Source organism: Eschrichtius robustus, chromosome 11, assembly GCF_028021215.1.
Source record: "Eschrichtius robustus isolate mEscRob2 chromosome 11, mEscRob2.pri, whole genome shotgun sequence".
NCBI lineage: Eukaryota > Metazoa > Chordata > Mammalia > Artiodactyla > Eschrichtiidae > Eschrichtius > Eschrichtius robustus.
This window is the reverse complement of record NC_090834.1, coordinates 4,814,242-4,841,964: the sequence shown is the minus strand read 5'-3', so window position 1 is coordinate 4,841,964 and position 27,723 is coordinate 4,814,242. Positions and strand designations below refer to the sequence as shown.

Here is a 27,723-nt window from a genome sequence, read left to right as displayed (position 1 = left end):
GGGGCTGTTTTCTTGTCTCTGAAATGAGGGAGTTGAATTAAATAACCCTTAAGCATCCTTCTGGCTCTGAAAAATGTTACGATTCAAGGCATGTAGACTTCTCAGGAAGAATTTATAGTTACAACCATGTTGTTTTTTTTTTTTTAATTTTTATTTATTTATTTATTTATGGCTGTGTTGGGTCTTCGTTTCTGTGCGAGGGCTTTCTCTAGTTGTGGCAAGTGGGGGCCGCTCTTCATCGCGGTGCGCGGGCCTCTCCTTATCGCGGCCTCTCTTGTTGCGGGGCACAGGCTCCAGACGCGCAGGCTCAGTAGTTGTGGCTCACGGGCCTAGTTGCTCTGCGGCATGTGGGATCTTCCCAGACCAGGGCTCGAACCCGTGTTCCCTGCATTGGCAGGCAGACTCCCAACCACTGCGCCACCAGGGAAGCCCACAACCATGTATTTTTATAAAGACCGGAGGTGGTTCTCAAGTACACTGTATATTACAGATCTGTTTCGGCTTCCTTAAGTATGTGTTTCTAGCTTTATCTGAGTACTTCTTTCCACCTGCTCAGTGCCATTGACCCATATCTCTGAAACCAGAATTTAGGAGTTCAAACGGGAGAGTTGGAGAAAGATTCACTTCAAACCAGACCAGGCTGAGCAAATCTGCGTGTGCCCTGCCCACCCAGCCTTCCCCCATTTATACCTCCTTGTGAACACGAGGCCCTGCCGGACAGATGGGTCTCGGCCCGGGGTCCTCTGAGGGCCTCTGGCCCCCTTCCCCCAGTGCTCCTGTGTGACCTGCCTCCCTGCTTGTCTTCCAGGCCCCGCTTCCCTTCGGGCATATCCTCTCCTCTCGGTGATCACCCGACAGCCCACAGTCATCCCCCACCTGGTCCCCGCCACCCCGGGAATCGCCCAGGCTCTGTCCCGCCACCCGGGCGCCGAGGCCACCTCTGCCGAGGCTGCGGGCGAGAACCACGGCAGCAGCGAGTCGGAGACGGAGCAGCCCACGCCCCAGCAGAAGAAGCCCCGCCGGAGCCGCACAATCTTCACCGAGCTGCAGCTCATGGGCCTGGAGAAGAAGTTCCAGAAGCAGAAGTACTTGTCCACCCCAGACAGGTGAGGACACGGGGAGGGGACCGTCTGCCGGGAAGGCCCTTGAGAAGGGGGACTCCTTTGGTTCTTGGCGTGGGACGGAGAGCCACAAGGACTGTTCTAGGGTTTGTGCGGGACAGTATGGCAGGAATCTGTCCATCCCTCGGCTCATGCAGTCTCAGCCTGGGTTTTACAGAAGCCAGCCCACGTGACTTCATCTCAGCCCGGGACCCTGCCTGCTGATGAATTTATACTGCTCACTATATCTCTGTATATTAACTTAACTTCTCTAGTACAACCAGCAAAGTAAAGCTTAGCCAATGCTTACCCAGGCTCTCAGTTGGGAAACAGGTTTGGTGTTTAAATCCACTTACACTTAGGATCAGATGCAGTGGGACTAGACCCACATTGGGGTCCATGATCTCCTCTGGCTCCCCTCCCCTAACCCCCAACTGGCCCAGTGGGTCGGCCCGGCTCCTGCCTGGACGCGCTGGATTGATGGGACTGTGGAGCTGTCAGATGTCTTGCTGGATTTGACAGATGGCAAGTCAGAAGCATTTGGCTGAGAACTAAGAGGACCTGGATGAGGGTCCCTTCTTTAAACCCTTTTGAGATCCCAATGAGGGCAGCTGTGACCCCTGCTTTACTCATAGGCTTCAATACCTCCCCGCTTTCTTTAATTCAGCATCTTAACAAAAAAATACGCTGCAAGAGCGTGTGTCTTACCTTGTTCCTTCAAACTCACTCTGGAATGGCTAATGTGTGATCCTATTTATTGGGAGGATTTTGCAGGTACTTTTTCTCTTCTTTTGCTCCCTGCCTTGTCCATATCAGGTTTGACCCTACTCCTATTAAAGAGAAGGGGAGGAAACTCAAATGCATCTCTTAAGCTATTTATTAGCTGTTCGATCAAAACTTAAGTGCGAGAGGAGGCTGCAGATCACTGACTGGAAGGGAACTTGTTTACCGACTCAGTTAGCTGAGCGCCCACCAGCTGTGTGCCAGGCACTGTGGCAGGGATTATGGGTCCAGAAAGTAGCAGACAAGAGACCTGCTCTAGAGGAGGTCACGGGGAAGGACAAGGCTGTGGTAATGACATCACGACGCGGGGTGCGGGTGCCGGCACGTTCCCGCGGGCTGCAGGAGCGCAGAGGTGTTGCTGAGTGTGTTGGCGGGGGCTGGGAAGCCTTCTCGGAGGAGGCAACTCTTCAGAAGAGCTTTCATCCCGGGAGGAAGAGAGCCCTCCACAGAGGGAGCGACACACAAAAGGCACAGACGGGCTCGCCGGGCGTGCTGAGGGCCCTGCAGGTGGTCGGGCGTCTCCAGCCTCAGGTGTGGAGGGGGGCGCAGTGGGAGATGAGGCTGCAGAGGCGGGAAGGACCCTGTACGTCTGGCCAAAGATTAGGGACTTTGTCGTGTAGGCCGTGCGTCAGCAGCCATGAAGAGCCGGAAGCGACATGGCCAGATTTACTTTTCAAATCCTCACATCAGTGGCACCACAGGTGACTGTTAGGGAAGAGAGGGAGCAGGGAAAGCAGGTGGACAGAGTCCAGGGAGGGTCACTGGAGACCTGAATTAAGGTGGTGACAGTGGGAACAGAGAGGAGAGACTAGATCGGAGAACAGTTCTGAAGCTGGAACAGACAGATGCTGGCGTGAGGGAGAGAGCTGAGAGTTCTGTGGTTCCTGGATGGGCCACCAGGTAAGGAGGGACAAGCATTTTCTGAAGCTGGAAGACTGAGGACAGAGTGGGTTTGGAGGGGAGTGTATTCTGTTTTGGACGTGAGCAGTTTGGGGCACCTTCGGGCAGATAGTGGAGACAGGTCTGTGAATTGGGGATTAATAAATGGGATCTCTAGGTATCGAATGGCTACTCTGATGCCCCCCGAGCGTGTAACGGAGAGCCTCATGTACTTGGCACCCAGGAAGGGTGGGCGCCCCGATTTATGAATCAGCGTGCCTGGGTGACGTTTTAGGCCTATTTTGGAAGTCAGCAGATTTTTTTCGCAGAAACGTTTTGTTCTAAATAAACCTCCTGGGGCTTCCTGATACCTGCCCGGGCACCTCTCAGGTGAGCTGCGCGGGCTTCATCCACTTGCTGGGGGAGGAGAACCCTCTGGTGGGCGTGGAGGCTGCAGCCCGAGCCGCCCTGCCAGCTGTTCCTCACCTCATACGTGACCGGGGCCATGAGCACGCCCTCCTCTCACGGTGCACTCCCTCTTCCCCTTTGTTTGTTTCTCCAGTTTCCTGGGTGACCCCATCTAAGCGAATATGCAGGGTAGTGAGAATTTGTAAGGGTGGCAGGTAATGAGAGAAGGCTGATGCCAGTGAAGCGTGTTTCTGGAGCCAGAGTGAGTCAGGGGCACATTTTTCCCAAGTGAGCTCACCTCGTTTGCTAATGCGGTGGCAGAGCTGTGAACTTGAACCTTCCGTTCACTGATGCACCTGATGGCCTCAGGTGAACCGGCCGGGAAGGCACAGGGGGAGCCGGGGGAGACCTGGGAGACCTGTGGGATGGCCCCCTGGGCTCTTGATGCTTTAATGAACAGCTGTTTGGGAAGCAAGGCTTCGTTAGTGGGGAGAGTGAGGGCTGCTGGCACTGGGAATTTACTAGCTTCAGTCTGTTAATCACTTTCAATAAATCTGTCACCTTCCAGTAGCCCTTTTACTGGGACAAGCAGATATGTGTCAATGCTGACTGAAGCCAGGAGCTGAAGTTCCTGGAGGGAACACGGTTTTTATTATCGGAGATTGAAACTGGGCTCTCTGGCCACAGCAGGGGGGCTGGGCCGCTGCACCTGGAGTGCCAGGAGCTGCACCTGGAACCTGCACTCCTGTACCCGCTGGTCTTCCTGATGGTGAGATGTCACTCGTTACTCCTCAGCTAGAGAAGGTTGCAGCTGAGGACTCGCACCCGAGAGTCCCCACGGCCCAGGCTGGCGGCTGTGCAGGCTGCTGTGACACGGTGGCCGTGACATCCACAGCTCGAGCCTCAGATACCCCGGCGCCTCCCAAAGTGGTGGGCCTTGCTCAAGCTGTGCCGGGGGTGCTGCGTGACGAGTCCACGCTGCTCCAGGGACCAGGGTTGGGACCTCGGCGGTGGGGGGGGGGGGCAGCTCGTGTGGGCGCCTTCCAGCCAGAGGTGGTCCTTCCAGTGGGTGGTCAGGTGGACCTGGGGTTGTCATCAGTAAACACAGGTCAGCACTTCCCACAGCCTCAGGGACTGAGCTGGACAGCCTCAGCCTGGTTCCCTTCCCCGTTTCATATGCTCCGCTTGGGTCGTCTGCAGCTCCTTGGGATGCAGCGTCCCCAAAGGCCTGAGCGAGAGCTTCCCTCCGACAGACCTGTCTTGTACAAAAGGACGATGCGTGGAGGGAGCCCCTGTACAGGGGGAGACACACAGACGTCAGCAGACTTGAATCCTACCTCCACTTCTTTCTCTAGGACCACCTAGCAGGGGTCAGCCCAGTGTTTCCGTGCAGGGCCAGAGAGTAGGTATTTGAGGCTTTGTGGGCCATGCGGTCTGTGTCACAACTACTCAGCTCTGAGGTTGTAGCACGAAAGCAGCCACAGACAATATGTAAATGAATGACTGTGTCTGCGTTCCAATAAAACTTTATTTACAAAAAACGGGTGGTGGACACTCAGCACCGTGGTCGCTGAGAGATTCTAGTCTCTCTGAGCCTCAGATCTCTCATCTGTAAGATGGGAATAATCGTACCTACTTCACAGCAGGAAGGAATAGACGTGAAAAGAATAAACGAAAGGAATAAAGACGCAGACGTAGAGAATGGACTTGAGGACACGGGGAGGGGGAAGGGGAAGCTGGGACGAAGTGAGAGAATGGCATGGACATATGTACACTACCAAATGTAAAATAGACAGCTAGTGGGAAGCAGCCACATAGCACAGGGAGATCAGCTCGGTGCTTTGTGACCACCTAGAGGGGTGGGATAGGGAGGGTGGGACGGAGACACAAGAGGGAGGAGATATGGGGATATGTGTGTATGTATGGCTGATTCACTTTGTTATACAGCAGAAACTAACACACCATCGTAAAGCAATTATACTCCAATAAAGATGTTAAAAAAAGAATAAACGAGATGGTACATGTCAGGGGCTCTGCACACAGCCTGGGACGTGGTGGTGCTCTGGAAACAGGTGCCGTGTTGTTAGAATTAGCTCCAACTGCATACTTCCCCGGGAACGGCTTTGACATTCAGGGCTTTGCAGGAGGCTACAGAGAAATGCAGGACCACGCTCAGCCGTGAGATGGGAAGCAGGAGGCGCTACGGGCGTAATGTTTATTTTGGAAGCTGGCATCACAACAGTTGAGGGCAGCGATGGTGGATGAGTCAATCCATCGAAAGGTATTTGTGAGCCCTTGTTCTGGATTCAGAGTGCGGTCGGCACTTTCGCGACTGTAAAAGCAGCAGTTGAGTTAGGAAGTCAACTCTTGCAGTTCAGTTAGGGAGGCAGAAATAGCTCCTGTGAAGCAATCAGAGCCCAGCGAGAACTCAGAGCCACCTGGGTGACGGACGGGTAACCTGGGTGGAGGAGGCAACCTGCTTGGTGGGAGGGGCAGCAGCGGGCTCACCCCCGGGAGGCGGGGCTTGAGCCGGGTCTGAGTGATGAGCGGGATTCTGATGATAAGGAAAATACGGCTCCACCTTTTCTCCCCCGTTTGGATTTTGGAGCAGAGCCTTCCTTTGGCACAGGATCAGAGTCAAGAGCCTATCGGGTCAGGAAGAGGACTTTGCAGTGAAGGCTCAGAAATTCTTTTCAATTCCAATGTAGACAGTCCTTGGGCTTGGGCATCTGTTTCTTAGCTTCCCAGAGTTTCCTCCATAGGATTCTTGGAAGGAAAGCAAAGCTCTCTGGGGAGGAATTGGTTTCATGGGGAGGTCCACACGTTGGCAGCAGTGCCCAGAGGTAGCCAGCAGGACCCCACCTTTGCTGCCCTTTCCCCCTTCCTCATCCTTCCTCTGTCTCTCGTGCCTTGTAGGTTGGACTTGGCCCAGTCTCTGGGACTCACTCAACTGCAGGTGAAGACTTGGTACCAGAACCGCAGGATGAAATGGAAGAAAATGGTAAGAAAGAGAGTAGGTCTTAACCATGGGCCCATCATGACACGAAAAATTCTTCTTACAGGGCTGGTAAGAAGGCAGGAAGGACCATTTGGCAGTTTGAGCTCCGGAGATTGGAAGGCCTTTTAAGATGCTGGCTAGGAGGGAGGTTGTTTGAATTAATAGGATAAGCTATTCTTTCTGACCTGGATTTCCTGACCAGAAGGATATTCTTTTTCACAGTTTCATTAGAAATAAAATAAAAATGAAAGCCCCCAAACTTCTCAGTTGCGGGTTTTAACCCCACCTGCTAGACTTTTCAAAGAACTTCCTTCCCCCTCCCACCAATAGCTCAGAATAGAAGCCAGTCCTCTTTGTCTAGAGGATATACAGGGCACATCTGCTCTTGTAGCTGTGTGTCCCCCTAATGCAGTGATTCTCAGCTCTAGTGGGCGGGGTCAGAGTAACCTGGGTGGCAGGTACGAATGCAGAACTCGAGGCCCCTCCCAGGATTCTGCTTCCCTGTCCTGTTGCCAGGACGGGGGTTGTTAACCAGCACCCAGGTGCCTCTGACACACATGGCATAGTGACTCTGGCTTCCCTAATGCTGCCCTTGTGCCCAGCTCATGAGCTGTTCCATATTTGGTTTTTAAATGACCTTATTAGTATCAACATCTCTTTCAAAAAAGAATAAACATCTCTTACATTCTGAGGAACTCCATTTCATAATGGTTTACCACCCCTGTTTTTTGGAAAAAGCACAGTTAAATCCAAAGTAGTTGGGTTTCACTTCCAGTCTTGTTAACCCCAAGGGTCAAGGTCAAAGCCCAGAGAAAAGAGGAGGGTTGGCATGAGGGTGGGAAGAAGCCTTGCTCCGATTCTTCAGAGACCATATGCACCGTGGCCTCTGACCCAGGCCTTTGCATAACCTCGCTGGATTCCGCTGGCCCCCTCTCCTCTCAGGAGCTCAGGCCTGCCTGCATGACGTTCTAATTTGCTAAGCCATCTGGTCACAGCCATGTTTCCTGGTGTCTCAAGGGCTGGAATATGAATTTTTTTCACAATTACCAAATAACTAAGGTCCCCCTGCCACCTAGTTTTCAGGAAAAAAAAAAAAAAGTTAATCAGTATTTCTTGATAATAGGTAATAGATTTTGAGTTTTCTCAATTTTGTTTCTGTCCAATATTTTTTTTTCTGAAAACTTTAGTTCTTGCTATTGCCTGCTAACAAAGAGAAGACTAAATAAATAAATTGCAAATGAATATTAATGGAAATGGGAAGAAAGCCACCAAGGCAGCATTTATTATATCCCTAGAAAAAAAATTCCTGGGCAAATTTCATCATTTCCTCTGGGGGGACCTGCCCCCGAGGTGGAAGGATTTTCAGATGGAGGCGGCCTGGCCCATGAATGCTCTCCCAGTGAGGCGGCAATGCCAGACACATGTACAAACACACATATATTGCATGCATCAACAGATAGATACGTATTCAGTGTCTCTTGTGAACCACGCCTCGTCCTAGGCACTACAGGAAGTCATGGAACAAAATAGAGCCCTGTCTTCGTGGAATTTATGATCCAGTTGAAGAAGCAAGGTCCAGGAAGCAGCAAAGGAGCACACTGTAATTAAGTGCTGGTTGTTTTATTTATAGATTTCGAACCCCATAAGAGTCCAGAGGAGAGGTATTGGGACAGGTTGCAGGGAGAAGGTGAAATTGAAGGATAAATAAGATTCAGTTAAATATACTGTTGCTCCCCAACTTCTAGAATGCTAAGACACCCATGAAACCTTTTGGGGGATTGATCTCTAAGGGAACCAGATTTGGGAGCTGGAAACACTGGGCCGTGTTCCCAGGCGTGCCCCTCCCTGGCTGGTTTCGGGCAAGTCTCTTCACTGCTTTCTGTGCAAGTTCCACCACCCACCTCCTTCCCTGTCCATCATTATCATCGAAATCAACGTCTCCTGAGCGGCAGAGGCATTGTTTAGGTTGGTTATCAGCGATCTTTTCATGCGTCAGACGGTGAATGAACTGACAGCCTGCCATCTGTGCCAGCACCGCCCGGTGCCTGTGGGGGACACGTGTGCCTCTGCCTCTGACGTCACCTGTTTTCCACCAGCCACTGCACTGCTGGCGCAGCCGTGGGCCGGACGTCGATGGTTATCAATGTCGTATGAAACAAAATGGAAGTAACTTCGCAGATTTAACCTCAGAGAGCATTCCACAGGCCAACCGGATTCAGGCCCCTTTGGGAAACAAGACTCCATTTCATTTCATCTCGTGAGCACTTACTTTCACCAGGCAGTGGAGATGCGACCATAAGACACCAACCCATCCATTAAAAAATAAAATTCAAAGAAGGTACTCAGTCACGTGGGGGAGACAGACCTGTAAGCCGCTCATTATTCAGAGTGATCAGGGCAACAGTGGAAGGATTTACAGGGTTCAGAATCAGTAGAGAAGGGAGGGCTTCCCAGAAGAGGTGCCATCTAAATTGGGTTTAGCGGATGAATAGACACGTGCCAGGTGAAAGTGGGAAGGGTGTCACAGGAGTACGCGGGGCGCAGGAAGGACCTCAGAACGGCTGGAGTGAAGATGAGAGCGACGTGGCTCGGGTGCGGGTCACATTCTTACTCCTCCAGGACAGCAAGGCATTGTTGGGATCCTGATTGCTTCATAGTTTCTCCTGGTAAAACTCTTTCAAGGCTGTCTCTGCAGGGACTGGGGAAGAAAAGGATAATTGAGTAAGAAAGATGTCTCAAGGCAAGTAACCTCATCGGAACTGGAAAAAGATTAGCACTTGCTTCTCAGAGTTATTTGCACTCTGCCAAGGACAGCGCTGCCAGAACCAAGATAGCATCTCTGACTAGTTTTTACCAGTCAACGTGTGTGACCTGTAGCGGGTTAGGAAAATGTGACCTTGCACATTCGGTGGGATGCTCACCGTCCATCCCGTTTCTGCTTGGCTTTGGTTCCAGTAGGGGCCACTGGGCTTTGCCGCGGACCGGAAGTACCTCATCATTCAGTGGTATTTTTCAGCTCCAAAGTACAGTTCTGTTCCGTGAGAGGGTCCAGATGGGCGGCACCTTCCTCTCCTAGTCACGGAATGGGGTGGGCCACATACCACGTGCATCGTGACCTTTCTCACCGAAAGTCTCCAGCTAGTCAACAGCTCCGGGAAACTGCTACCAGTTGCTACCCATGTCATCATGGGCAGGTGACTTAACCTCTGCGTGCCTGTTTCTTCATCATTAAATGCCTAACGTCCACCTTATAGGGATGCGGATGAGGTAACTGAGTCAATCCCTGTAGGACTCGGAACAGTGCCTACCCCATAGGATACAGCCAAGAAATGTTAGCTGTTATTCTTGTTCTTATTTTTTTAGAAGTATTTACCTATCCACAAAATTCATGTCTCCAGAAAATGTAAACTTTTGGAGGCCAGGAGAGAGAACACAAAAATGAATGCTGTAGGCTGCCGGGACTCTGGTTAAGACAGTCCTGGGCGTTTGTGCGTCCTCATTCCCCGCCCACCAGCCTTCCCCTGTCAGCGCCTTAGCATTCAGGCTTGAATTGAGTGGAACATCCCATCTACGGGCGGAAAATCTGCTAAACAGTGTGCTGGGGAGAGATCCCTGCTAGAGACTGCGAACGTCTCAGCTTTGGGGAAATATTGTCAGTTACATGGCTCTTACCGTTCCACAGAGCTGCAGATAAAGATAGAGAAAAAGGGGCAAAAAAAGCACTGGGTTAATGAGTCCATGGCCTAGGATCTGCTGGGAGATCGGGTAAGTGCAGATAAATATTGGAGTCAGAAATATCAGCTGCAGGGACTTCCCTGGTGGTCCAGTGGTAAAGAATCTGCCTTACAATACAGGGGACATGGGTTTGATCCCTGGTCAGGGAACTAAGATCCCACATGCTGCAGGGCAACTAAGCCCTCGCGCCACAACTACTGAGCTCGTGCGCCTCAGCTAGAGTCCACTTGCTGCAAACTACAGAGCCCACGTGCCCTGGAACCTGTGCGCCACGACTAGAGAAGAGAAAACCTGTACGCCATGACTAGAGAAGCCTGCGCACCACAATGAAATATCCCGCATGCCTCAACGAAGATGCCGCGTGCCGCAACTAAGACCCAATGCAGCCAAAAAGTAAATAAATAATAATAATAAAAAGAAATATCAGCTTCACGTTGTACATATTCCTTGCACATTACATACATGCAATGAAATACTGATAAGCGTGTTAGGTTCAGGGGACGTCCGTGGCGGTCCAGTGGTTAGGACTCCGTGCTTCCACTGCAGGGGGCATGGGTTCAATCCCTGGTCGGGGAACTAAGATCCCACATGTCGTGTGGCACGGCCAAAAAATTAAAAAAAAAAAAAAGAGTGTTAGATTCAAACGATCAGGGTTTTGTGTTCATATCCCAGCTCTGCCTTAGGTTGCTTTTCCACCATGACAAACCACTCTGTCTGCTCAGTTTCCTGCCTGAAAAATGGGAGAGGTAGAAGGTTCCTCTCTGTCATCCAGGCTCTCCAATCAAAATGCCTGTCCCCCAGCCACCTGTGCCCATCCGGAAGGACGGAGAGGCCTGGTCCTGACATCCTCAGCAGGAGGACATGGAAGAATCTGGTTTTAGAGTTCGAAGGAGGGCTGCCAGCGGGCCTGGCTAATAAAAGTAGATGGTGTGCTAGGTGTTTTTCCCAGAGGTGCGTGACCTCACCAGCAAGGGGTTGTCCGGCCTCTCTGGGCCGAGGGGACTAAATGGGCTCTGGGGATGCCTGGGGAGGAGGGGTCCTGGGAGAAGGGCCGCAGGGTGCACGTGAGTGTGTAGCTGCTGGTGTGGGGTGGTGTGAGATCATTGCGTGTCTCAGGTGTGCTCGGAGGCAGGGGCCAGAGGTCAAGTGTGGAAAGCAGCCAAGAGGGTAGTTATCTCCTAATTATTGCTTGTGCTGGAATGTTTTATTCCATTTAGAAAATGGTCTGATTGTTTTGATTTTTTTTCCTGCTGTAGGAAAACAGCCAGGTGGGGTCTAGCCAAGCTGTATAGGTGGTGTTCTCTAATTGCTGGGCTGGACTTTCTTTTGCCAATTAGGCGGCTTCCTTAGACCTGCCCTTTTATAACTTGATTACTACATGGAGCAACTCAACTGTGTATAACCTCCTTCATACCCAGTGGAGCTGCTTTCAACATGTCAATTTCATCTTGGCACATTTGGGCGCTTTCAACAGCCTGTGCTCAGACTGAAATCAAAATCAGATACTGACTTACATGAAAAGGAATGTAGGGACGTCTTCTGCCCAGAGATTGATTCTGTCAGCATCTATATCTTGTTAGAGGTCCCCTTCACATCTCTGTGTTAGCTGTTTGGGTTGAAAGTACCGTGGTTGAGCAGATGCCCAGCTAAAAGGAGGCTTTTATTGAGAACTTACGATTTTCCTCACACCATATACCAAAGTTAACTCAAAATGAATCATAAACCTCAATGTAAACAATAAACCATAAAACTGTTAGAAGAAAATGTTTACTCTTTGAGTAAATGTTTATGACCTTGGGTTAGGCAAAACCTTCTTAGACATGACACCGAAAGCACAAGCAACAATAACAACAACAAAATTGTACTTCATCAAAATTAAAAACTTTTGTGCTGTAAAGGACATCATCAAGAAAGTGAAAAAGGAACACAGAACGGGAGAACATCTTTGCAAATCTTCTATCTGATAAGGGACTTTCATCCAAAGTATATAGAGAACACATAACTCAGCAATTAAAAAAGACAACCACATTCTTAATGGGCAAAGGATTTGAATAGATATATCTCCAAGGAGGATATACAACTGGCCCATAAGCACATGAAAAAAATGCTCAGCTTCATTAGTTGTCGGTGATGTACAAATTAAAAACGCAGTACAACTTCACACCCACTAGGATGGCTAGAATCAAAAAGACATAGTAACAAGTGTTGGCGAGGATGAGGAGAACTGGAGCCCTCATATACTGCTGACTGGAATGGAACATGGGGCAGCTGCTTTGGAAAACAGTCTGGAAATTCCTCCAAAGGTTAAACACGGAGTTACCATTTGACCCAGAAATTCCACTTCTGGTCATATACTCAAAAGAAGTGAAAGCAGGGACGGAAACAGGTATCTGTACACCCGCGTTCACAGCAGCCATTACTCACAATATTCAAAAGGTAGAAGCAATCCAAGTGGCCATCAACTGATGAATGGATAAGCAGATTGTGGTATATCCATACAGTGGATATTATTTGGCCAAAAAAAGGAATGAAATACTGACACATGCCACAGCATGGATGAACCTTGGAAACATAAGTCAAAGAAGCCAGTCACACAGGATGACACATTGTATGTTTCCCTTCATATGAAATGTCCAGGACAGGCAAATCTGTAAAAACAGAAAGCAGATTAATGGTTGCCTAGGGTTGGGGGGCAGGGGAGAAATGGGGAGTGGCCGCTAACGGGTATGGGCTTTCTTTCTGGGGGTGATGAAAATGTTCTAAAATTGGATTCTGATGAGAGCTGCACAATTCTGTGACTATACAAAAAATCACTAAGTTGTGCACTATGAGTGAATGGAATGTGTGGTATGTGAATTAGATCTCAATAAAGCTTTTTTAAAAAAAAGAATTTATGGTTGATCAAGTTACTACATTCATTCTTACAATTCAGCACCCGGAGGTCTTCTGCTGCTCTTAGAGGAAAGAGATATAGTCAGTAAATATTTAACAACTGCATAGAAAGTTAGTTGGAAGTTAGATGCTTGGAGCACAAAGCAAGGAACAGATGCAGGATTTACCTTCAAAGAGCTTCTGTTCAAATGAGGAAGCTAAGATTACAAAAGGTGTGTAAGTAGCGAAAATATATCCCACTCCTGATTATCTGTGCTAATCCAGGTCCTCCTGAAGCCCTTCTCACGAGCTGCCCAGGTCAATAGCTACACCAGCCAGACTTCAGAGCCAGTGGAAGAAGGAGTGTCTGTTATATCCCAAAGTAATAAAAATATTTTTTAAATTATCCCTGCCTACCTCATGGGACTCTTATGTAAGTCACGAATTGGGATAATAAATGTGCAAGTCATTTGCAATCAGTAAAGCCCATTGGGTTATCATTATTTTGCTTACTTTATATCTTTCTTCAATCCTATGGAAAGGCCTGTGGAGAAAGGTTAGTTCATTCGATGACAGTCGTTGAACGCCTGCTGTGTGCAGGGACTGGGTGGGAGGGACAGGCAAGTAAACATGCAGTGACAGGCGTATCTGAAAAGTGCTCTGATAGGATGCTCATAGGGCATTTAACTTAGACTTGGGAGGTCCGGTCAGGCTCCCAGGAGAGGCACTGTCTCAGCGGAGTCACCCAGGCAAGGAGGGTGGGAGGCAGATTCTGGAACACTCAGGAACACTTCTGGCCCTTACCCTACATTATCTGTTGGTTCCCCTCACCATTGCCCTGTGCAGGAAAGTATGCTTATCCCCATTTTACAGATTAGGAGACTGAGGCTCAGAGTCTTTAAAGGACTCTCCCAGAGAGAAAGTGGATAAGGAGCACAGTTAGAATTTAATCTAGTTATTCCACTTTCAAAGCTAGAACACTCTCTTCTGTGCGCTACTGCCTCTCTGAACACTACAAAACCAAGTTTCATGACGTCTTTTTTTTTTCTGATTTCAGAAATACTTATACATGATCATCGTTGAAAAATTAGAAAGTATAGAGAAAAACAGAATGAAAAAATTTTTAATTATCCATGATCCTGAGACTACAAACAGGGTGGTGTGCAGTTGTCTAGCCACCAAATTAAATTATGCTGGTTTAGAACCCGTTTTTCACAAAAATATATTAATAATATTTCCCATGTTGTTATACATTCTCCTATATAATGACTGTAATGGTTTTCAAGTGTTCTCTCTTTGCCATATACTATAATTATGTATTCAATCATATGGTGGAAGCCTTAGAGTATGGTTTTTTTGCTGTTATAACCGATTTTTGCTATTATAACCAATTTTGTGATGAACATTTTTGCACATCAATCATTGTCCCAATCTTTGATGACTTTCTTAGGCTAAATTGTTAGAAATGGAATCTCTGTGTCAAAGGGTATGCACATTTTCAGACTTTTGATTTGCAGTCTCAGATTGTCTTTTGAAAAAGCTGTACCAATTACACTTTTACGCTGGCATATGAGTGTTTATTTTCCTGTTTGCTACAAATATTGTCTTTTCCTTATAACTTGTCAACTTGTTATCACATTCATATTTTAATTTTCATTTCCTTCCGTGTTGTTGAAGTTGGATTTTTTCATGTGCATAATTATGATCATTGTATTTAATACCAATAGAAGTGATATTGACTAAAAGTGCATTGAGTCTTTCATGAATGAAGCTGTCTTTGTAGACTGCAGGTGACCCGTGGAGAATACTTTTGGCCAAAACTTGCGACTTCACTGCTGGGAAGGAATGGTTTAGAGGCCTTGGGAGTGGGAAAGTGGAGGGAAGGAGTTATTTCTTAGGTTTTGGTTTTTTTTTTGATTTTTTAATTTTTGGCTGCGTTGGGTCTTCGTTGCTGCACACAGGCTTTCTTTCTCTAGTTGCGGCGAGCGGGGGCTACTCTTCGTTGCGGTGCGCAGGCTTCTCATTGCAGTGGCTTCTCTCATTGTGGAGCACGGGCTCTAGGTGCGTGGGCTTCAGTAGTTGCGGCACGCGGGCTCAGTAGTTGTGGCTCACGGGCTCTAGAGCGCAGGCTCAGTAGTTGTGGCACACAAGCTTAGTTGCTCCGCGGCATGTGGGACCTTCCCGGACCAGGGCTCGAACCCGTGTCCCCTGCGTTGGCAGACGGATTCTCAACCACTGCGCCACCGGGGAAGCCCTATTTCTTAGGTTTGATGACTGTTTTTCTCCCACGTAGGTTCTTAAAGGCGGACAGGAAGCGCCCACAAAACCCAAAGGTCGTCCCAAGAAGAACTCCATCCCCACGTCAGAAGAGATTGAAGCTGAAGAGAAGTTGAACAGCCAGGCCCAGAGCAAGGAGCGCTGGGAGCCCTCCCAGGGCCGGGAGGGGCTCTGTGACACGCAGGAACCAAAAGGGCACGGTGTCCCTGTAGAGGTGGCTGAGCCCCTAGGCCAGCCCCAGGAGTTGCCAGCAGCTTCTTCGGAACCCCCGCCATCAAGCTAAAATAAAACTCTTGGGGGGAGCGGGAAGGGGGAGACTGGGGGAGAATGCAGGGAGAGCCGGGAGAGGAAAGCTTCCGACAGCCGGTAACTTGGGGGGAGAAGACCACCGCCGGCTCCCTCCCTCCTGCCCACAGGTCTCACCTCGAGACTTTGAGGAAGACTTGCTGGCTTTGGCCTGCTCTTCCTGAAAGGCTGCTTTAGCCACGGATGCCCCTGACTAAGGGACACAGTGCCTTGGAACTGCCGACCCCAGCTGGGGTGCTGCCGTGGGGCTGTCCGGGTCCAAGCCCCCCGGTGTTGCAGAGGATGCTCTGGCCAGCCTCTGGACAGCCAGCCGTCAAAGCAGAGCGAGACGGAGGAGCGGGCAGCATGCCCGGGTTCCTTGCTGACTCAGCACTTATTTCTGTAGTTGTAAAAGAGAATTTAATGTTTTTGGTTGGTTTTTTTTTTGGCAGGGGGGGTTGGTGAGGGAGGGCAAATAAGAGTTGGGGGAAGGGAGTTCTGAGTTAATAGAATAAAGTTTGTTTGAAGACACGTGTGCCTTTGTATCCATTGTAAGGTGGTCAGGTGACCCAAGAACTGATAAACCTTGTTTTTCTTGCTTCATTAAGTTTCCATCCCTGAAGCTGTAATGCAGATATGTTAAGATAACTTTTATTTTTTAATTAAAAATAAATCTTTCAAAAAAGGATTGGGTGTATTCTTTCTTCTGGGGAGTATATTTAGCCCTTCTTTTTTTTTTTAAATCTATTTTTTAATTGAAGTATAGTTGATTTTTACAGTGTTGTGTTAATTTCTGCTGTATAGCAGAGTAACTCAGTTATACATATATATACATTCTTTTTCATATTCTTTTCCATTATGGTTTATCACAGGATATTGAATCAGATGAATGGATAAAGAAGATATGGTACATATATACAATGGAGTACTACTTAGCCCTTCTTGAATATGTCCTATGGAAAGAGAGACCCAGAGATGGCCTGGCTCCCTGGGCTTTAATTTCCCCAGAAGGAACGTGTAAGATTAGGCCAGGCCCACTGGTGTCCAAGTGCAGAGCAAATGGAAACAGCACGAGAGAAATGGGAGCAGGGCCTCTGCCCCCCTCTCCTGCCCCCGTCTCCTGCCCTGGGGGCTCTGCTGTAGCCACTTTACATGGTGAGCTTCCAGCTTTAAAAAAGTGCTTTACTTTTTCAAAGAGACAATAAATTCATAGGTTTCAGAAGTCAAGCTATATGAAAAGAAGTCTTGCTTCCCTCCCGCCCTCTCCACCCAATGGCCCCATCCCCTACAGGGAACTGTTTTTACTGGTTCTTGTGTATTTTTCTATAGTAAGTAGCCATTTGAATGATGGGCTCTACAACTTTTAACAAAAGAAAAATTGAGAACTACTTGGCTAGATGTGCTCTGTGGTTTTAAACTTAAAATCATGTCCCACTCTCAATAAGACCAGGAAAGAGGTGGGTTCCAGGCTTCCGAAAGAGAGAATTCTGACTCTGCTTCTTGCCCGACTATCCTGCAGATGGGCCTGAGGCCTGATCTCACGGGGGCTGTCCGTGTCACCGTTCCCCTGACATGTTCACGTGTGATGTCCTACAGGGCAGAGTGCCCCTTTTATGGACCCCCAATTATTAATTACTCAGTAACTCCCGATTGTGGGCTGGGGAAATATAAACTGACTTTAATAATTGCCTCAACTAGGAAGTAAAGCCTGTCACTAGTTCTGTAAAACAAATCATATACTTCTTTTCGAAGTTAAACGGGAATGATCTGCTTGTTTTTAGTAGTCTGGCTTCCTGCTTCCCTCCATTTACATGGACAGTCACTTCAATTTCTTTTCTTTTTGACGTTTTTATATCTTTTATTAGTGTTAAAAATTTCAGGTACTATAGTGACTATTCAGGGTGGCTTTGGTTTAAAATTTAAATATCAAAAACTCATAAGCCTGAGAGCTTATAACATACAACTCCTTTGGACAGGAATGGATTCAAGCCTAGTGACTCCAATTTCGACTTTGCTAAGGCAGCACCTTCCTTCCCCTGGCTGTTGAGATCAACAAAGAGAAAGCAGTCTCTTTCTAACTCTGTGAACACACCAAGGAGGTAAGGATCTGGCCTCCGAGAACCAGTCTGTGCGGCCCGCCCCAGCTGTCGGCAGGGTTTCTTGCTCCGTGCCTGCAGAAAGCTCCCTCACCTGCGGCCCACCCCACACACGGCTTTATGACCTGCCCACCATGTGGTGTCACCGCGGCCAAAGTAAGCAGGTGAGTCTGTGCCAGCTTATTCTCCCTCCTGAGGAACTGTTCTGTCCTGCTCTCCCACCCCAGAAAGGCCATCATTTGGACACCGTTTTCTTAGGCTGGTTTTTGCTCTCTGGGTCTGGACTCTCACACTGTCCTTCTCAGGTGTCTGACGGCGACTGCCATTGCACAGGTAGAGAGGTGCACACACACACTCGGTTTTCCCCAGCCTGGTTCTGGGCCCTGTTTCTGACTTCCAGCCCTGAGTTCCTGGCCTGTCATCTTTGGTACTGTTTCTTGGCCCTAAGGGTTCAAGGGATGAGTGGGGAGTTGAAGAGCCTGGATTATCTTTCCTCCTGTTTTGGAAGCCCCGAGCCCGAGGTCACCTCCGCTGACGAGCCCTGGGCTTGTCCTCCAGCCACAGCTCTGCAGAGCGCAGCCCCGTGGATCAAAGATGGGTCTGAGCGAGGCCTTTCCAGCGCAGGCGGGCACTGCTTTGGGGCCACGCCCTGCTCCTTCTCCACACCCATCCTTCCCTTTTCCCTCCAGTTCCCGAGCCCTGTGACTGGCACCCAGAAACCAGCTCCACAGGTTCCTAGGGGGGACCGTTTCCTCTCTTTTTCACCTTCTTTCTCGGAGGCCTCTGGACCTCTGTTCCCCTACCGTCATCTACCTTTGAGGACCCCGCTGAACAAAAGCATTCTCTCCCTTCTCTGGCATCCAGGATGGTGACCCTTGAGGGTTCAGGGTCTTATTTGAGAGTCCGGTCACCTGCTGCCTTTTGTTTTCCAGAGGAAGGGAGAGGGCCGCGGCAAACTGACCACCGAGGGAAGCTGACCACGCGGCCTCCCGGCCTCCCTGCAAGGATGCGACAGGCTCTTACAAGCACTTTTAGCTCATGTTGCACCTAAGGCTGCAAAATGGGCTGCTTCTTCCAGTTTTACAGGAAGCCCCATTCATCAGAGCGAGGTTCAGCGTCAACCCTGGGTGGTGTAGCTGGTCGGGGGCCATGCTGAAAACCACGCCAGGGGGCCTGAGTCCCCGCAGAGGGTTTTCGTGGTTAGCGTACCCTCTCTCCCCCGCTGGAAACCGCCTGCGCCTTTTCAGGGGGTGGAAAAGCTTCCACAGCAGCCTGCCCCCTGCACGGGGCTTCGTCCTAAAGCAGGGGTTTGGAGGAGGCCTCCCTGCCTCTGCTCCACCGCCTGGATTCCTGGGGCAGGTCCCAGCCTCCCAGGGTGCCCAGGGGTGCTTGCCGAGCACTGCCTTCCTGTTCTGGGTCACGGCGCCCCCCCTGATTGGCCTACACGCCCCTTCTCCACGGTCTACAAAGGTCTGCTGAGACAACACTCACCCAGCTTGACTCAGACGATCCCCCCCAGTGGGTCTCATGCTGTGAGCTTCTGGCCCTCAAACCGGACCGGACAGATCTATCAGAAACCAACCTTAACTGGGCTGGTTTCAGGTTTGTCTCAGAGACTGGTCGGTTCTAGAACCATCTTAGAGAGGGGGCCTGGAGACCTCAGTGACCTCCCCTCAGAGTTGTTTATAGATTCCGCTGCCCTTCTCACCACCCTTCAACTTCGTTCCACCCAGCCTTGCCCCATGCCCTGGGCCACGCCTGGGCTGGAGCTGGACTGCAGGGCACGAAGCTCTTTCCTCAAGAAGCTGTGCTCTGTCAGCCTGGTGGCGTGTTGTTGACTCAGCAGAAAATGAGCTGGGACTTCGCAGGACCGGGTTAAAGACTGTCCCAGTGGCTTCCCCAGCAGCCCTGGTCAGCCTCCAGGCCTTTGCCTGATCTACTGGCAATTTTCTGTAGATACTGCCTAAACCTTACCCCCATCATATTTGAAGAGCAGGAAGCATTGGGGTTAGAAAGCTGAAATGTGCTTTGCACACACACACACACACACACACACACACACACACACACACACAGCACACCTGCTTCTCAGGATTTCTATGCACTGAATTACCTGTTTGCCTAGAGCACCGGGGGCTGCTGCTCTGTGTCTACACAAACCTCCCCTGCGATTCTCTCCTCTCCACCACCCTCACCGAGTGTTGCATCTTCCAGGCTTCTCCAGAGGCTTCTCCCTCCTCCCCTCATCCTCCAGCCCTACTCTGTGAGGCTGCGCCCCAGCTGCTCTGTGCCCAGGAGACAATGTCCTCTCCCTGCCTGCCCTGCTCCCGCTCCCTTACCCTCCTCAGCATGAGTCTGAAGCCACGTCTTCCTGTCCCTTCAATAACCTCACCTCTACCCCAGTCTAACCTGTTCATTCCTTCTCGCTGCTTCCTCTAAATGCATCGTTTGTCCTCATCACTGTGGTCCTGCCATACTTCCAAAGAGCACACGGATTTGTTTTGTTTCCCTGTTAGAATGTAAATTCCTCGAGGCTGTTTTTCAGAGTTTCTTTTTCTGCACGGAGACTCCCAAGGCACTTGGAGGATCTAGGTGCTCCTGGTGTCCTGCTGACACCGTTCCTGGCCCAGAGCTTCTGAGTTCTCAGCAGGAGGGAAGGTCCAGCTCTTGGCCATGAAGCAGCTCTCCCGGTCACTGACCCCTGTTAGGGCCTCGCTCGCTGGCTGCAGGGCTGGGGGTTGCCAGCGTTTTTCAGAGACAAGAGAGAAGGCAGAGCAAAACACCTCTGTCGTCTGCAGAAACGGTCCCATCTGCCAAGGGAAGCAGTGTCAGGCCGCTTCCCCAGGGACAGAGGGTGGAGGGGGTGACGGGGAGCCCCAACTTGGTGGCCCGCAAGGCCAAGGGTCAGTTCACCCCCATCTTGGTAACTCTTTGGGGGAGAAGGTGTTGATGGGGCTCTGAAGAAGATGCCCTTGGAAGATTCCCCTTCAAGGAGATCGCAGACAGGGTTGCAGCCAGCAGCCTGGGAAAAAGACGCATACAGAGGTGTTTGTCTGAAAGAGAATTAACATCCTATTTAGGGAATTCCGTGGTGGTTCAGCAGTTAGGACTCTGCACTTTCACTGCTGAGGGTGCAGGTTCAATCCCTGGTCGGGGAACGAAGATCTCACAAGCCATGCAAATAAAAATAAAGCCACGTGGCCAAAAATAAATAAATGTTTTATGCAACATATTTTTTTTTACTTTTTTAAAATTAAATTATTTTTTATACAGCAGGTTCTTTTTAGTTATCTAATTTATACATATTAGTGTATACATGTCAATTCCAATCTCCCAATTCATCCCACCACCACCCCCGCTTTCCCCCTTGTGTCCATACTTTTGCTCTCTATATCTGTGTCTCTATTTCTGCCTTGCAAACTGGTTCATCTGTACCATTTTTCTAGATTCCACATATATGCATCAATATATGATATTTGTTTTTCTCTTTCTGACTTATTTCACTCTGTATGACAGTCTCTAGGTCCATCCACATCTCTACAAATGACCGCATTTCGTTCCTTTTTATGGCTGAGTAATATTCCATTGTATATATGTACCACATCTTCTTTATCCATTCGTCTGTCGATGGGCATTTAGGTTGCTTCCATGACCTGGCTATTGTAAATAGTGCTGCAATGAACATTGGGGTGCATGTGTCTTTCTGAATTATGGTTTCTCTGGGTATATGCCCAGTAGTGGGATTGCTGGATCATATGGCAGCTCTATTTTTAATTTTTTAAGGAACCTCCATACTGTTCTCCATAGTGGCTGTATCAATTTACATTCCCACCAACAGTGCAAGGGGGTTCCCTTTTCTCCACACCCTCTCCAGCATTTGTTTATAGATTTTCTGATAATGACCATTCTAACCGGTGTGAGGTGATAACTCATTGTAGTTTTGATTTGCATTTCTCTAATAATTAGTGATGTTGAGCATCTTTTCATGTGCTTATTAGCCATCTGTATGTCTTCTTTGGAGAAATGTCTATTTAGGTCTTCGGCCCATTTTTGGATTGGGTTGTTTGTTTTTTTTAATATTGAGCTGCACGAGCTGTTTATATATTTTGGAGATTAATCCTTTGTCCGTTGATTCGTTTGCAAATATTTTCTCCCATTCTGAGGGTTGTCTTTTCATCTTGTTTATAGTTTCCTTTGCTGTGCAAAAGCTTTTAAGTTTCATTAGGTCCCATTTGTTTATTTTTGTTTTTGTTTCCATTAATCTAGGAGGTAGGTCAAAAAATATCTTGCTGTGATTTATGTCAAAGAGTGTTCTTCCTATGTTTTCCTCTAAGAGTTTTATAGTGTCTGGTCTTACCTTTAGGTCTTTAATCCATTTTGAGTTTATTTTTGTGTATGGTGTTAGGGAGTGCTCTAATTTCATTCTTTTACATGTAGCTGTCCAGTTTTCCCAGCACCACTTACTGAAGAGACTGTCTTTGCTCCATTGTATACCCTTGCCTCCTCTGTCATAGATTAGATGACCATAGGTGTGTGGGTTTATCACTGGGCTTTCTATCCTGTTCCATTGATCTACATTTCTGTTTCTGTGCCAGTACCATATTGTCTTGATTACTGTAGATTTGTAGTATAGTCTGAAGTCAGGGAGTCTGGTTCCTCCAGCTCTGTTTTTTTCCCCTCAAGATTGCTTTGGCTATTCGGGGTCTTTTGTGTCTCCATACAAATTTTAAGAAGATTTCTTCTAGTTCTGTAAAAAATGCCATTGGTAATTTGATAGGGATTGCACTGAACCTGTAGATTGCTTTGGGTAGTAGAGTCATTTTCAAAAAATTAATTCTTCCAATCCAAGAACATGGTATATCTCTCTATCTGTTTCTGTCATTTTTGATTTCTTTCATCAGTGTCTTATAGTTTTCTGAGTACAGGTCTTTTACCTCCTTAGGTAGGTTTATTCCTAGGTATTTTATTCTTTTTGTTGCAATGGTGAATGGGATTGTTTCCTGGATTTCTCTTTCTGATCTTTCGTTGTTAGTGTATAGGAATGCAAGAGATTTCTGTGCATTAATTTTGTATCCTGCAACTTTACCAAATTCATTGATTAGCTCTAGTAGTTTTCTGGTGGCATCTTTAGGATTCTCTATGTATAGTATCATGTCATCCACAAACAGTGACAGTTTTACTTCTTCTTTTCCAATTTATATTCCTTTTATTTCTTTTTCTTCTCTGATTTCCATGGCCAGGACTTCCAAAACTATGTTGAATAATAGTGGCAAGAGTAGACATCCTTGTCTCGTTCCTGATCTTAGAGGAAAAGCTTTCAGTTTTTCACCATTGAGAATGATGTTTGCTGTGGGTTTGTCATATATGGCCTTTATTATGTTGAGGTAGGTTCCCTCTATGCCCACTTTCTGGAAGAGTTTTTACCAAAAAATGGGTGTTGAATTTTGTCAGAAGTTTTTTCTGCATCTATTGAGATGATCATATGGTTTTATTCTTCAATTTGTTAATATGGTGTATCACACTGATTGATTTGCATATATTGAAGAATCCTTGCATCCCTGGGATAAATCCCACTTGATCGTGGTGTATGATCCTTTTAATGTGTTGTTGGATTCCGTTTGCTAGTATTTTGTTGAGGATTTTTGCATCTATATTCATCAGTGGTATTGGTCTGTAATTTTCTTTTTTTGTAGTATCTTTTTCTGGTTTTGGTATCAGGGTGACGGTGGCCTCGTAGAATGAGTTTGGGAGTGTTCCTTCCTCTGCAGTTTTTTGGAAGAGTTTGAGAAGGATGGGTGTTAGCTCTTCTCTAAATGTTTGATAGAATTCACCTGTGAAGCCATCTGGTCCTGGACTTTTGTTTGTTGGAAGATTTTTAATCACAGTTTCAATTTCATTACTTGTGATTGGTCTGTTCATATTTTCTATTTCTTCCTGGTTCAGTCTTGGAAGGTTATACCTTTCTAAGAATTTGTCCATTTCTTCCAGGTTGTCCACTTTATTGGCATAGAATTGCTTGTAGTAGTCTCTTATGATGCTTTGTATTTCTGCGGTGTCCATCGTAACTTCTCCTTTTTCATTTCTAATTTTATTGATTTGAGTTCTCTCTTTTTCTTGATGAGTCTGGCTAAAGGTTTATCAATTTTGCTTATCTTCTCAAAGAACCAGCTTTAGTTTTATTGATCTTTGCTATTGTTTTCTTTGTTTCTATTTCATTTATTACTGCTCTGATCTTTATGATTTCTTTCCTTCTGCTAACTTTGGGTTTTGTTTGTTCTTCTTTCTCTAGTTCCTTTAGGTGTAAGGTTAGATTGTTTATTTGAGATTTTTCTTGTTTCTTGAGGTAGGATTGTATTGCTATAAACTTCCCTCTTAGAACTGCTTTTGCTGCATCCCATAGGTTTTGGATCGTCATGTTCTTTTGTCATTTGTCTTTAGGTATTTTTTGATTTCCTCTTTGATTTCTTCAGTGATCTCTTGGTTATTTAGTAACGTATTGTTTAGCCTCCATCTGTTTGTGTTTTTACATTTTTTTCCCTGTAATTTATTTCTAATCTCATAGTGCTGTGGTCAGAAAAGATGCTTGATATGATTTCGATTTTCTTAAATTTACCGAGCTTGATTTGCGACCCAAGATGTGATCTATCCTGGAGAATGTGCCGTGTGCACTTGAGAAGAAATTGTAATCTGCTGTTTTTGAATGGAATCTCATAAATATCAATTAAATCTATCTGGTCTATTGTGTTATTTAAAGCTTGTGTATTCTTATTAATTTTATGTCTGGATGATCTGTCCATTGGTGTGAGGTGTAAAAGTCCCCCATTATTATTGTGTTACTGTCGATTTCCTCTTTTATAGCTATGTATTGCGGTGCTCCTATGTTGGGTGCATATATATTTTTAATTGTTATATCTTCTTACTGGATTGATCCCTTGATCATTATGTAGTGTCCTTCCTTGCCTCTTGTAACATTCTTTATTTTAAAGTCTATTTTATCTGATATGAGTATTGCTACTCCAGCTTTCTTTTGATTTCCATTTGCATGGAATATCTTTTTCCATCCCCTCACTTTCAGTCTGTATGTGTCCCTAGGTCTGAAGTGGGTCTCTTGTAGACAGCATATATATGGGTCTTGTTTTTGTATCCTTTCAGCGAGCCTATGTCTTTTGGTTGGAGCATTTAATCCATTCACATTAAGGTAATTATCGATATGTATGTTCCTATTACCACTTTCTTAATTGTTTTGGGTTTGTTTTTGTAGGTCCTTTTCTTCTCTTGTGTTTCCCACTTAGAGATGTTCCTTTGCATTTGTTGTAGAGCTGGTTTGGTGGTGCTGAATTCTCTTAGCTTTTGCTTGTCTATAAAGCTTTTGATTTCTCCATCGAATCTGAATGAGATCCTTGCCTGGTAGAGAATCTTGGTTGTACGTTCTTCCCTTTCATCACTTTAAATATGTCATGCCACCCCCTTCTGGCCTGTAGAGTTTCTGCTGAGAAATCAGCTGTTAACTTTATGGGAGTTCCCTTGTATGTTATTTGTCATTCTTCTCTTGTTGCTTTTAATAATCTTTCTTTGCCTTTAATTTTTGTCAATTTGATTACTATGTGTCTTGGCATGTTTCTCCTTGGGTTTATCCTGCCTGGGACTCTATTCACTTCCTGGACATGGGTGGCTAATTCCTTTCCCATGTTAGGGAAGTTTTTGACTATAATCTCTTCAAATACTTTATCAGGTCCTTTCTCTCTCTCTTGTCCTTCTGGGAACCCGATAATGCAAATGTTGGTGCGTTTAACGTTGTCCCAGAGGTCTCTTAGGCTGTCTTCATTTCTTTTCATTCTTTTTTCTTTATCTGTTCTGTGGCAGTGAATTCCACCATTCTGTCTTATCAGGTCACTTATCCATTCTTCTGCCTCAGTTATTCTATTGGTTCCTTCTAGAGTATTTTTCATTGTACTTATTGTATTGTTCATCTCTGTTTGTTTGTTCTTTAATTCTTCTAGGTGTTTGTTCTTTAATTCTTCTAGGTCTTTGTTAAACATTTCTTGCATCTTCTCGATCTTTGCCTCCATTCTTTTTTTTTCCCCTAAATGTTTGTTTATTTATTTATTTAAATTATTTATTTATTTATTTATTTATTTATGGCTGTGATGGGTCTTCGTTTCTGTGCGAGGGCTTTCTCTAGTTGCGGCGAGCGGGGGCCACTCTTCATCGCGGTGCGCAGGCCTCTCACTATCGCGGCCTCTCTTTTTGTGGAGCACAGGCTCCAGACACGCAGGCTCAGTAGTTGTGGCTCACAGGCCCAGCTGGTCTGCAGCATGTGGGATCTTCCCAGACCAGGGCTTGAACCCGTGTCCCCTGCATTGGCAGGCAGATTCTCAACCACTGCGCCACCAGGGAAGCCCCTTTGTCTCCATTCTTTTTCGACGTCCTGGATCATCTTCACTTTCATTATTCTGAATTCTTTTTCTGGAAGGTTGCTGATCTCCACTTCATTTAGTTGTTTTTCTGGGGTTTTATCTTTTCCTTCATCTGGCACATAGTCCTCTGCCTTTTCATTTTGTTTATCTTTCTGTGAATGTGGTTTTCGTCCTACAGGCTGCAGGATTGTAGTTCTTCTTGCTTCTGCTGTCTGCCCTCTGGTGGATGAAGCTATCTAAGAGGCTTGTGCAAGCTTCCTGATGGGAGGGACTGGGGGTGGGTAGAGCTGGGTGTTGCTCTGGTGGGCAGAGCTCAGTAAAACTTTAATCCACTTGTCTGCTGATGGGTGGGGCTGAGTTCCCTCTCTGTTGGTTGTTTGGCCTGAGGCGACCCAGCACTGGAGCCTGCAAGCTCTTTGGTGGGGCTAATGGCTGACACCAGCAGGGCTCACGCCAAGGAGCACTTCCCAGAACTTCTGTTGACAGTGTCCTTGTCCCCACGGTGAGCCACAGCCACCCTCCACCTCTGCAGGAGACCCTCCAACACTAGCAGGTAGGTCTGGTTCAGTCTCCTATGGGGTCACTGCTCCTTACCCCTGGGTCCTGATGCACACACCACTTCATGTGTGCCCTCCAAGAGGGGAGTCTCTGTTTCCTCCAGACCTGTCAAAGTCCTGCATTCAAATCCCGCTAGGCTTCAAAGTCTGATTCTCTGGGAATTCCTCCTCCCATTGCCAGACCCCCAGGTTGGGAAGCCTGACGTGGGGCTCAGAACCTTCACTCCAGTGGATGGACTTCTGTGGTATAATTGTTCTCCAGTTTCTGACTCACCTACCCAGTGGTTATGGGATTTGATTTTATTGTGATTGCGCCCCTCCTACCGTCTCATTGTGGCTTCTCCTTTGTCTTTGGATGTGGGGTATCTTTTTTTGGTGAGTTCTAGTGTCTTCTTGTCGATAATTGTTCAGCAGTTAGTTGTAACATAAATATTTTATACATAGTAAAAAATAATGTTAAATGTGAAATAAACAACTTAATTAAATTAAATCCTATTTAGACCAAAATCATATTTGTAGCTGGTGGTGGGTGGGTGAGGCGGCTTGACCTGGCTCACGAGGTGCTGTGCAGAGATGGCTGAAGGGGGGTGAGTTGGTCCTGGAGGATGGGGCATGGCAGGGGGTCGGGGGCAAGGGCAGGAGGTGAAAGCTGCACCCGGGGCTCAGCTCCGAGCATGGAGCCAAGTCTAAAGCCTCAGGGTGGGGCTTCCTTGGTGGCGCAGTGGTTGAGAATCTGCCTGCTAATGCAGGGCACACGGGTTAGAGCCCTGGTCTGGGAAGATCCCACATGCCGCGGAGCAACCGGGCCCGTGAGCCACAACTACTGAGCCTGCGCATCTGGAGCCTGTGCTCCGCAACAAGAGAGGCCGCGATAGTGAGAGGCCCGCGCACCGCGATGAAGAGTGGCCCCCGCTTGCCACAACTAGAGAAAGCCCTCGCACGAAACAAAGACCCAACACAGCCAAAAATAAAAAATAAATAAATAAATAGATAAAGTAGCTATAAGAAAAAAATTATAAATGTATTTCTGTTAGAATTAAAAAAAAAAAAAAGCCTTGGGGTGGGCAGCAGCCTGACACACCCTTTCTACTAGTTGGGGGGCGGGTCAGGGGGAGGCTGGGGGAGATGGCAGCCCCTTGAGAGAGGCTCCAGCAGCCAGGTGGGAAGCCAGTGACATCCTCTGCCCTCAGAAAGCCGGGTGCCCGGGCTTCTAGGGCCACCACCATCGTCATCAGGTGCTTCCTCAGTGTCTCCCCTGTGCCTGCCAAGGGCAGGGGAGGCAGGAGGGGGCCAAGGAATGTGTCTCTGCCCTCAAAT

The 27,723-nt window shown here is 47.5% G+C and overlaps 1 protein-coding gene and 1 long non-coding RNA gene across 2 annotated transcripts in view; one reads left to right on the top strand and one right to left on the bottom strand.

Moving 5' to 3' along the window:
* Nucleotides 1–15,334, top strand: part of BARX2 (BARX homeobox 2) — a 70,290-nt gene extending 54,956 nt beyond the window's left edge. The window contains exons 2-4 of the mRNA XM_068555781.1: nucleotides 809–1,106; nucleotides 6,087–6,171; nucleotides 15,068–15,334. Of these exons, the coding sequence (XP_068411882.1) occupies nucleotides 809–1,106; nucleotides 6,087–6,171; nucleotides 15,068–15,334 (650 nt within the window). The remainder of the gene's footprint in view (nucleotides 1–808; nucleotides 1,107–6,086; nucleotides 6,172–15,067) is intronic.
* Nucleotides 8,297–27,723, bottom strand: part of LOC137771965 (uncharacterized) — a 102,226-nt gene continuing 82,799 nt past the window's right edge. Inside the window, exon 3 of the long non-coding RNA XR_011075444.1 lies at nucleotides 8,297–8,866. This is a non-coding gene — a long non-coding RNA (uncharacterized lncRNA). The remainder of the gene's footprint in view (nucleotides 8,867–27,723) is intronic.